Source organism: Hemiscyllium ocellatum, chromosome 4 (genome assembly GCF_020745735.1).
Source record: "Hemiscyllium ocellatum isolate sHemOce1 chromosome 4, sHemOce1.pat.X.cur, whole genome shotgun sequence".
Classification (NCBI taxonomy): Eukaryota; Metazoa; Chordata; class Chondrichthyes; order Orectolobiformes; family Hemiscylliidae; genus Hemiscyllium; species Hemiscyllium ocellatum.
Window position 1 is genome coordinate 9,592,229 of NC_083404.1, and position 12,283 is coordinate 9,604,511.

The window sequence follows — 12,283 nt, forward strand, 5'->3', positions numbered from 1 at the left end:
AAATGTTTCTTAACACTGCAAGAACAAATGCATAATCTGTTTTGCTCAATTTGCATACTACTGAAAAGTTTCATTGCATGTTACACTGGTTATTCATTTAATTACAATGCTCAAACTGCCTTTCCATCATGCATATTTGAATTTACAATTAACCCATTTTCTCATGTTATTGGACGAAATGTAAACAAATTGAATACATTTCATCTGGCAATTTTACTCTGAGGCATGAACTGATTAAAGTGCAAAAGTTTTAAAAAAAATCAGGGGACTCCCATTTAAGATGGGGAAGCTTTTTTTTGTTTTCAGAGGGTCATTAGCCTTTGGAACTCTCTCTTTCCAGAGAACAGAAGTAGTGGGGACATTGAATACTTTAAGACAGGAGGTAGACAGATTCTTGATTAACAAGGGAGTCAATGGTGATCAGGGATAAGTTGGAAGGTGGAGCTGAGGCCACCATCGGATCAGCCATGATCTTATCAAATGGCAGAGCAGGGTAAGAGGGCCGAAGGAGTACTCTTATTTTTTCACTGCATCAAGGTACCTTGAGCCACTGTGACGACTTGTGACAATAAAAATCAAACCAAAATCAAAACTAAATCAAAGACGGTAGGTATACAATTGAGTACTCCTGCTCCTAACTTCTATATTCCTACGTAAAACAGTAATGTTTTGATTTGTTGGTTCACTTCATTTGCCATTAATGAGACACAGCATGAGCATATTTAACTGGCAGAGTAAGCCAGCTGTCCACTCATTAGATCAGCAACGTCAAAGTTTTGCCTTGATCAGAATGACCCCACAAGAAGTCACACTCTGAACAGGCACATGGTGTAGCATGATGGTTGGTCAAAGTAGGAACAAGCTGGTTGGGTAAGGTGGTAGGTCAGTGATTCACAACACCTCGTGTTTTGTTTTGTGGAGCCCAGGGCTGTACTTCTGTGCCACAGGGCACTGACTACATATTTAGAAAGTCACATTGCAAACCATCAGAAGATATTTCACTAGATAGTAGCAAGGGCATCACTGAAGTTTCATTGCCAGTTTTCATTGCTAACACTGATTGCACACAGGTACTAAATAGAACCTTACCAAGAGACTTGGGCAAAAGATTTCGCACAAACTCTTCATGGTCACCAACGTGTAGTATGCTGTATACACTGGAGTTGATAAGCTCTTCCTGGTTGTATTTCAGGTACTGGGTCACATTCTCAGAAACAAACACTATATGTCCTTCAAGATTGACCACAAAAAAGAATCCATCCAAAGCCTGCAAAGAATAAATACTACAATATCAATAGTGTTCAAACTCAACAGCTAGTGCATTCTCCCAGTACACTGAGATGATGCTTCATTCTGCTTAAAGTTAATGGTTAGTTGAGAGAATTGCTTTCAAATATCAGTAGGTCTTTCAGTTCCATTGGAGACCATCTCTCCAATGTCAAGGGGAGCACAAGAAAGGAAGAACAACTGTTTTTAGTTATATTCTAGATATCCTTAATATCTTCTGTAATTCAAAATGGCACCAGAGCATGCCGACATGTTATACTTTACACTCTATTTCTTTGTTAAATACAAATGATAATAAATCATTCATTTTAATTTAATTCAAGATTTGTTTTCCCTGAAGGACATTAGTGAACCAGATTGGTTGCATAGTTGCCATTGCACTAGCCTTTAATTCCAGACTTAGCTTACTGAATTCAAATTTCACCAGCATCATGGTAGGATTTGAATACATGTCCGGAACATTAGCCCGAGATTACTGATTACTGCCAATCTAGCTCTCACCACCTCCCCTCTTCACAACAGGTGACGGCTGCATGTAGAAAACAATGTTTCACAATTAATTAGCGGTCTTATCAATAAGAAGGACTTCTTCTTGACTCAGCTAGTTCAAGCAGTTAGCATTTGAGTCATGCAGACCATGATAATGCTGGAATCCATCCCCAACCTAGACTGAGTTAGATTATCTTAGCTCAAGTTAGAGGGCCTGCACCCTCCGTGTTCACAATACTGCACTGGGTGAGGCATAGTTGAATGGGATAGCTGGATTCTGATTTCAGGGTACCACTTAACTCTTGCTGCTGTAAGTGTTCACATCAATAGAGAACAAGCTAGGCTAAGCTTTGCTAATATTGGATGCTCTGCTGATCTGCATCATCTAGGCTCAAGTGAGGAACAGTCATTTGGATGAGGAACCCTGTGCCCACAGAATTGTAGCTCAGTAAGAAATAAACACAGAAGCAAGCGAAAGGGAACTGGTGGGGGGGGTTACACTGGGGAACTTCTAATACATGCTGCTCAATAGATCGATATTGGACTTGTATCTTTGTTATGGAAAAAGGGAAGGAAACTGGGTATGAGAAATGTTGGCTAAGTCAGGATTCCACTGAATGGCGGAGCAGGCTTGAACAGCCCCCTCCTATTCCTATTTCTTATGGTCTATGGTCAATGTAAACACACAAACTTAGAAAATGATGCAAACAAGCCATAGCATCATGGTGTAACTAAGCATGATGGTTCCCTATATCCCTCACACAGCAGCAGCCATATAATGTTCTGAGAACCATGAAAAACCAAAAAACCTGAGCAAATCCAGGGGAGAACAAAAAAAAACCAGGAAAATTCCCAGAGGTGATTCAAACTTGGAGACACAACATCGATGAGTCACACTGCCCAATATCTAAGCAACCTTTTGAAATTGTGCAAATTCACAGATGTTGCTTAACCTATCAACTTGCTGCAAAGGTTAATGCCCCTCTAAAGAAATAAATCTCTCAACATCGAAGGTACTCATACACTTACAGGATGTAGGTCTGCTCACAGAGCTGGAAGGTTAGTTTTCACTGGGTCTTTCAAGTTCATTAGCTGCTCTTTTAGTGTGTTGATGGGTTCGTGGGCTACCATGATGCCAAGGGATCTGAGTAATCTGACAGTTATTTCCGAGATGTCTTTTAAATAGGGGGGGGGTGGGGGAGTGGCTAGGGTTTCTGGACGCATTTTGTTTGCTTGTTTGCGTTTGTTGCTGAAAAATCAGCGGACTGTGTTCATTGGGTACCTGTTCTTTTAGAATACACTGTATAGGTGGTTTTCCTCTGCACTGCGGTGTGTGTGGTGGCTCATTAAAATAAAGTTTTAATGCAGCTTCATTTGTAGATTAGATTAGATTACTTACAGTGTGGAAACAGGCTTTTCAGCCCAACAAATCCACTCCAACCCTCCGAAGAGTAACCCACCCAGACCATTCCCCTACATTTACTCCTTTACCTAACATTAGATGTTGGGAACGATTGCTTCTGTACAGCATTTGGTCAGTGTATGTTGTTTTCCCTGAGACGCTGGTTTGAAGTTTTCCATTGGCTGTTTGCTCAACTGAGACATCTAGGAATGACAGTTTGTTGTTCTTTCCTCCTCCTTAGTGAACTTTACCAGTAAGGATATTATTGATGGCTTTGAAGGTTTCCTCTAATTTGTTTCATTTAGAGATGACAAAGGTACCATCAAAATAGCGGACCCAAAGCTTGGGTTGGATGGTTGGCAGAGCTGTTTGTTCAAGTCTCTGCTAAGAACCCTGACATTGGGGATCCCATGGGTGTTCTTAAGTTTGTGCGTAGGTTTTGTTATTGAAGGTGGAGTGAGTGATAAGGTATTGGTCCACTAGCTTGACGATACTGTCCTTGCTGATGAAGTTGGTTGTGTTTGGTGTATGTGTCTTTGGTTCTTCTAACAGTGTAGTCAGTGTTTCCTTGGCCAGGCTGATGTTGATGGATGTGAACAGGGCTGTTACGTCAAAGGAGACCATTATTTCATCCTCTTCTATCTTGGTGTCTTTGATGGTCTTCAGGAATTCTTCGGTAGAGCAGATGGAGTAGTGCGAGCCTTCTATCAAGTGTTTTAGTGTTTGGTCTAGCTCCTTGGCCAATCTCTAAGTTGGTGTTTCCAGGTAGCGAGACTATGGGTCTGGGGGGGCTCCTGGTTTGTGAATTTTGGGTAATCTGTAGAAGCATGGTTGTTGGATCCGTCTGGTTTCATTTTTTGGAAGTTGGTTTTATTTATTTCTCCAGATTTGACTTTTTTTTTGAGTAGTGATTCAGTTCTCTAGTTGTGGGGTCGGGTCTATCACTACTGAAATGAACCTTCTAGCTACGTGAGCAAACCTATATCCAAAATCTCAACCCGAGCTACAAATCTTCTCAAATCTCACTAAGTCTCTTAGAAACACAGAATCCCTACAGCATGGAAACAGATCATTTGGCCCATTGAATCCACACTGTCCCTCAGAAGAGCATCCCACCAAGATCAATCCCTCACCTAGCCCTATAACCCTACATTTCCCATGGCTATGCCATCTAGCCTGCACATACCTGGGCACTATGGACAATTTGCACGGCTAATCCACCTAACATCTTTGGACTGTGGGAGGAAACCCATGCAAACATAAGGAGAACACACAAACTGCACACAGTCACCAGTGGGTGGAAACAAATCCAGGTCCTTGGCACTGTGAGGTAGCAGTGCTAACCACTGAGCCACCGTTCCGCTTGGTGCTCATCTTGATTGAACTCAAGCAGTACAATTCCTCCAGCTAAACCAAATGTCTCCAAAGTCAATTTATTTTTTTTTTAAGAAAAGCGAATCAAGACCTTACTTGACAAGTGATATTGAAAGGTACAGATCAGGATTCTTGCCCATCAGCTTTCGAGCCCCATGGAGGCTGTCTCACTTCTTTTTGTGAAGGTCCAATGAATTAAATGTCATTTAGGCACAACTGGCTCGCAATGAGTTTTCTCCAATAAAAAAAAACAACTGAGCTGGCATTGGGGAGGGAGAAAAAGCTCTGCCTGTCCGTGATTAACTGACAGCACTTCATTGCCGAAAAATGTGGCACTGGAAAAGTGCAGCGGGTCAGGCAGCATCAGAGGAGCAGGAGAATTGATGATGATTTGGGCATAAGCCCTTCATCCTCTGATGCTGCCTGACCTGCCATTCTTTTCCAGCGCCATACTTCTTGACTCTGATCTCCAGCATCTGCAGTCTTCACTTTCTCCCTGACAGCACTTCATTCCTTGGTTCCCAGCCAGACTTCCTTCTTGATGCTACAATCATGTGAGCAAGGGACCCATTCCCACTCCTTGCAAGTGACCTTGCAGGTGTAGCTTTTTAGGGTTTCCCTTGCTGCAAGCCTGACCCACTGCCAAGTGAATTGAAGGGCTTCAATTGGGTGTTAGGAATGGGCACAGTGAGTCTTCTTACCACATTAAATGGGTTGCAACAGGAAGGCAGCAGGACCCTACTGCCAACAAACTTGCTTTGAGAAGGGACATGAAATTCTGCAGGCACATTTAACGTGTCATAACCAAGGTCCTTGCAATAACCTCAAAACCCTTCCTGGGCCTCTATATTACCAATCATTTGAGGCCAAAACTGACATAGTAATCTCAATCAAGAATAACTCCTTTGATCTGATTAATGACTACGTATTAACAGACAGTGAGGTTACATTAGCTACTAATGAAAGAAAAAAAAATCATATGGTATTGCTTAATTTTATTAACTGTAAACCACCAAATTAGAGATTAGGGATATTTCTTGACAACTGAACGCTCTGTTATTTAAGTTAAAATCTCATCGTAAACTGAAAAGCAGTGACTGATTGTGCAATAGTACATAAAGTCAAAATGGAATATAAAAATTATGAAGAAAATTAAATATTTCTATTCATAAGGTGTGCTAAATACTTTTTGTTTCAATATTTTGAAATCTGCACCATATTACAATTCTACATTCTGGGACAAAATTTAAAAGATTTATTAATAGTGGAGAAATGGTTGAATTAACTACACAAAAAAGTACAAAGACTATAACACATCAATTTATTTAGAGCTGGTAAAAACGTATCACATGAAACAGTGAGAGAAATGTATAATTGCAATCCTTAGTCACATATTGGCTTAATAAACATTCCATGTCAATGATAAGGTCTCTCAAACCAAGTTTCTTGATGGCTCATAGGATAATTGAACCATATAGATTGCAAAAGTAACAGAAAAAGCTGGACTATAGTGGAGTAAATCCCATGGCTTCCTCTGTTGATTATCATCTCTGTCCAACTTACACGCCTGTGTGGACATCACAGCTGTCCAATATCGAATTTAATAGAAGCACAAGTTTCAATTTAGATTAATGTTCTTGTGGTCAAACGTTCTGCAATATGCAAAAACAGCACAAATTGGCAGTAGCCATTTAGGTAAGATCAACAAGCTGCTGCTTACTGAACCATGCCCAGGAAGAAGCCAAGACTTTTTGAGCATCAATTATTTTGGAAAAAATTGATCTCAGATCATAATTGATTCTTTATCTCTCTTTCACAATTTTGGCCCGAAACTAGTCCTCTCTCTAACGAGCAAGCACCCCTATGATCCTCTGGGATCAAACGTAATGAGAGGCCGAATGGCCTATTCTTGCTCCTATCTTCCTATAAACCTCCATTATCTAGCTTAGCAGGACTGCCATCATACAGTTCCATTCCAAGCTGTCCAGTCACAGCCAGATGATCACTTGCTCCAGCATTATCATTTCAGAAGTTTCCCAAAGATCTATCATTTATTTCTTATCTAAAAATGCTCAAAATATCTAAATATCAACTGAAAATATAACTTAAGGTTTTACATGTTTGATGATAGCTAGTTCTACTTCATCACCTCCGATCTTGAGCTCTCCAATGCTTCTAACTAGTCAGAGTTATCGGACATCCAGCAATGGATCAGCAGAAATTATAACTATTGGCAAACAAGCCACAAATCTTCAGCACTCATCATTGTCTAGGTCACTTCTTCCTCCAGCCACTGAAATTAAACCAGATTATTTTCAACCTTGGTCTCCTATATGATCCTGAGCCAAGCTTTCAGCTCCACATCCCCTCTCTTTCCAAGACCGCCTAACCCACTACTGCTATACCTGTTCCCTTGAATCTACCCACATGCTTATGCCTTCCTTTTTACATTTTTGTTACCACTATTTTCAATTGTTGTAACACAAATCTGGCTAGACTTCTAATTTCTACCCACTGTATGGTCATGAATGAGCTGAGGTTTAATGTCTGCATCCCAATTCACACCAACCTCTATACATCAGAGTCACTGGCTTCCAGTCCAGCAATGCCCCAAATGTAAAATTCTCATCCTTCATTGCAAATCTCTTCATGGCTTCACATATCAGTTAACTCCTTCAGCCATCCAATACACCAAGACTCCAAATCTGACCTTTCTGACATAATCCATTCATTGTTGGCGCCATGCCTTCAAATGCCTGAGCCCTAGCCTTTGGGATTAGTTTTAAAAAATCTCTTAAGTTTCTTAACACCGCTCGTTGACCAAACTTTTAACTTGGCGTCAAATTTTATTTGATAACATACTTGCATGGCACTTTGTAGCATTTCCTTATGTTAAAGGGATCATGTAAATGCAAGTAGATGCACTCAATGAAAAATGAGACTGTGGACAAAATAAAAACAAGAGGGAAAGAACTGCATGCCAATAGCAGCCTACTGTCTTACTCAGTCCTGAGTTTCCATGTGCATAACAGAATTACCATCAGAAATGCATCTGACTAAAGAGACATTACAACTGAATCAAATCTTATGTTCAGTGAACAACTGTAGATGCACTTTCACAATAGAGGTCACTTTTTAACCAAAGACTCTAAGGTCAACTGTACCAAATAACTATTGTCCTCAGCAAAATAAGTTTAGTCAGCATAAACTAAGAATCAAAGTTCAGATCTTCAACTTTCTCTTTGCCACGTATGACAGTATTGCCATTAAAATCAACAATATTAAAGAGAAATACATTTGAATTTCTGACAGTGTGTGTATTAAGTTGCTTTATGGGCAACGAAACGACATGGTCGTTCAGGGATTCCCAAGAACCCTTACTGCAGTTTTGAAGACTGTCTCCAGCTTGAAAGATCAAGAGAATTTATTCAAAGTTAACATTATCATTTTACTGCTAAAACAGATTCTTTTTGTCCTATCTTTTGAATCAATTCAGCAAAATCTGCTAACACATTCCATCAGGTATATCAATGCTCCTATAAAAGGCCAAGACTTGCACTTTATGACTTTATACCAGCTTTGAACAAGTGTAAATTTTTCTGCAAAACCTTTGGTGCAACAGAATGCAAAATCATAAATTTGGTAACTTAAAAAAAACTTCCACTGAAACCTATATCGTATGTCCTGTATCTTTGAATGCATTTCTTTATAGCTTATAATGTAATTAATTCTGCTGTAAGTTTCAGGGTTGCATTTTCTTAAAAGTGTTGACCTGTGATACTCATTAGGTTGTGCTGAGTGCCAAACATGCAAAATTATCAAAACTAGAATAAAAGATTCAAGGATCATCAAACGCAAATTACACCAAGTACTAGCCTAACTGGCATAATTGGGAAGGCAATAGCCTAGTGGTATAAATCGCTAGACTGTTAATCTAGAGACCCAGGTAATGTTCTGGAGTCCCAGGTTTGAATCCCACCACGGCAGATGGTGGAATTTGAATTCAATAAATACCTAGAATTAAGAGTCTACATGATGACCATTGTTGGAAAAGCCCACCTGGTTCACTAATGTTGTTTAGTGAACGAAGTTGCCATCCTTACCTGGTCTGGCCTATATGTGACTCCAAACCGACAGCATTGTGGTCGACTTAACTGCCTTCTGGTCAATTAGGAATAGCAATAAATGCTGGCCTAGCCAGCAACACACACAACCCATGAATGAATAGAAAAATAATTCAAGTACAACTTTCACCCAAGATGGCTTATTGAGCATACAGTCTAAACCTTAGCCTCTTGTGTTCAAACCGTATGAAGGACAGCTTGAGTCTTCAGCTCTAAATCTTTGCTTATGTATGAAGATTAACTGTTGGATAATGGCAAAGTTCCACATTTTCTTTGGCTAATTGTTCATGCCCTCTTATATGTAAATAAGATTTTAAAAAATGTTGGGGCAATTTACAACTTCAACATAGATCTCATCAGGAACATTAATGCGTTTATAGCGAAAATTCCAAACCTTTAAAATTACAGCAATTAAAATAGAAAATTGAAACCAATTTTCTTGTCTTCTTGGTTCTAAACTGACCTCGAGCATCATTGGTCCAAGTGCATCCTTGTCAATGACACCTTGGCCTGTAGAGGACACATCAGCCTTTTGCACATCTTCGTTTGCAGCAGCCTTTTCTGCAAAACAAGTGTAAATTATTGCAACAGATTGTCAAAGCTCTGAGTTAACCATGAAACTGTTTCACACTTATTTTTAAATGGGAGTGTAAATACAACTCAGACGATTAGCCTCTGAACAGGAATATGGAACAAATAATATTCAAAATTTTGCTGCATTCCAGATTAAGTCTTCCAAACGGTTTCTCACTGACAAAATAATACTATGTAGCTCTAATACTTCACATTGCTAATTACGTTTAGCTGTCCAATTAAAGGATTATCCTTCCAGTCTAATGCAATTCTAACTCACTGAGGAATAAAGAAATCAATTGAATCTCTACATATTCTATTCTGATAGAAGACAGGGCTAATGGGGCAGCAACGCAGCCGCAGCTTCTAAACTGTCGGGAGACTTTTGTTTCCTTCGACTGCAAGAAACCTTATCACTGCGAATAAGTGGAAGGGTTGAAAGAAGTCAGACGTAATTGCTTATTTAAAGGAGCAAAATAATACAATATGTCTACTGTCTTTCCAATAAATATGGCTCGCTCAGAACGCAGAAAGACTGACTGAATCTTCAGTGTTAGTGGCCTGCAGGAATCTAAAAGATGGAATTTAGAATGTCACTATGGGACAACTAATGTGCATAGGCATGTTTCATTCAACAATTTTGGTGTAAAGTTTTCAGCTCTTCCTTGGTTATTTACTCAAACTAATACTTAATCACAGGGAGATAAACTGCAGCTAATCACTGCATCTTAAATCAGAATTTGGGCTGGCCACTCTCCATACATACTTTGGTCAGTAATGTGATGCAACGGTAATCTCAGTATTTTCACCCAACAAAATTGCCCAGTCTTTCAGGTTTTGTATTTAATTCCTTCAAAATAACAGCTCTATGAACTTCTCTCCCTCCTTATATGTATTGGTTAAATATACGCAGGTACTGAAGCAGCTGACAGTGTAATTGCAGTTGTCATACTAAACACCATTGATACTGGAATTCAGAGTGTGCAAATACATATTATGATAGAAAGTGTGAGATTTATATACATTTTAATCTCATGTATTTTAAAATTTCAATTTTGAACTTGTGGCATGTGGGTTTTGGTCTATGTCATAGGGTCATACAGATGAACAGCACGGAAACAGACCCTATGGTCCAACTTGTCTATGCCGACCAGATATCCCAACTCAATCTAGTCCCACCTACCAGCACCCTGCCCACATCCCTCCAAACCCCTCCTATTCATATACCCATCCAGGTGTCTTTTAAATAGTGCATTGTACCAGCCTCCACCACTTCCTCTAGTAGCTCATTCCATACATGTACCACCTTCTGTGTGACAAAGCTGCCTCTTAGGTCTCTTTTAATATCTTTCACCTCTCACTCTAAACCTATGCCCTTAAGTTCTGGACTTCTCCACACCAGGGAAAAGACTGTCTATATACCCTATCTGTGCCCCTCATGACTTTATAAACTTCTATAAGGTTAGCCCTCAGCATCCGATGATCAACTTGCCATTTCTGGAACCATGAATTTTTAAAAAAGTCTGAAAGTGCCCCCCCCTGCATTCCCAATAACAGGATCTGGATTGTTTTACAGGTGCACAAAGTAAACATTGAAATGCAGTAGCTTGCTTTCTGTTCAGAAGGATCAGGATTCAATATTTTAGTTTGTTACATAGTTAAGTGAAAAACCCCACAAATTGGAAAGTTTGGTTTTCAGTTTGAAGAAGTCCTGCTTAGATGCAAGAATCAGCTGTTCCTCAAGGAAGGAGTTAGTTCATAACAGATAGGAAGTAGGTAACCTCAGTGCAAGACTAAAGTTCCAGTCCAGAAATTTGGCTAGAATTCTGCAGGGGTTATTTGAAGCTGTGGAAGTCTAAACTGAGTCGTGTGACCAATCAAAAAAAGGCCAAACTATCAATATAGGAAAAGTAAAGGAACGGTTAAGACAAACCTGTAGATATCAGAATGAAGGGAACTCACTTGTGTTTGAGTACTGCACTGTGATGATGTTGGGATACGTAGATTTTATTTTAAATATTGCCTTTTTTTAAAACCATACATTACATGCACATAGCTTGGTTTATTTAATTTTATTTTCATTTCATTTGTATATGAAACTTTTATTGATTAAACCAAATCTGCAGTATCACATACTTGTGTTTCAGTAAACAGTATGATCTATCAAGCCAAATTTCAGACTGGGATCGTCTAGTAATAACAACAGCTCAAGTCAGAATGATTATAAACACATGTTATAAACTAATAGAAATCTCAAGCACGTTAACATTTCCTGTTGGTAAAAAATCTTTCATGTTACTTTGCTTTATTTTATCAATGTTTACATTACAAATCTTTTCTATGTTAACACAATTAATATTTATTGCCATTCCCTCTCCAGCACTGCTGCCTGCTTCACTGGCCATCTGGTCCCTTTTCTGGCTGCTGCTGCTCTCACCTTTCACAGTCACCTGCTGAAGCCCGATCTCAACTGGCATCGAGGTGAAGTTTCAAGCAACAAGTTTCTCCTCCTTCCTTTGACTAATACTCCAAAAAAAAATGGGGATGAATGGATGGGGAAGTATTTACCGCCTGGTCTACATCACTGAGGTAGAGGCACCAGGTGACCGCCGCAAACTATTTGATACAACTGAGTGCTTGCTCTCTTCAGAAAACAGTGAGGGAGGTGAGGGATTGCCACTAACATCATTACCATGTCAAAGAACCCTCACAGCTGAAAATGTGTTGCTGGTTAAAGCACAGCAGGTCAGGCAGCATCCAAGGAACAGGAAATGCGACGTTTCGGGCCAGAGCCCTTCATCAGGAACACGATTTTTAGAACAAAATAGCGGCGCGGGACCACTTTGAAAGGCATCCGAAAAACGGTTCTGCGGGTTGAGCACTTGAATGACAGGCCTGCGTGCATGCCAAAGAGCTCTCGGAAGTCTAATTTTTGACACTTTGTCAAATTTTCGACAGACTTACCCAACTCTTGCTGCCTGTTCTAAGAGTCGGTCAGAGGCCTGTGCGGCGGTCTCTTGACACTTTGGAGAGC

General features: G+C 39.8%; 1 protein-coding gene across 8 annotated transcripts in view; it reads right to left on the bottom strand.

Annotated features, from left to right (window-relative positions):
* The window catches only part of ncoa2 (nuclear receptor coactivator 2), a 294,076-nt gene that overhangs the window by 80,196 nt on the left and 201,597 nt on the right, over nucleotides 1–12,283 (bottom strand). For all 8 annotated transcript variants that reach the window (XM_060822730.1, XM_060822735.1, XM_060822736.1 and 5 more), the window contains exons 5-6: nucleotides 9,140–9,237; nucleotides 1,090–1,267 (exon numbers count right to left, since the gene is read on the bottom strand). In XM_060822730.1, the coding sequence (XP_060678713.1) occupies nucleotides 1,090–1,267; nucleotides 9,140–9,237 (276 nt within the window). The remainder of the gene's footprint in view (nucleotides 1–1,089; nucleotides 1,268–9,139; nucleotides 9,238–12,283) is intronic.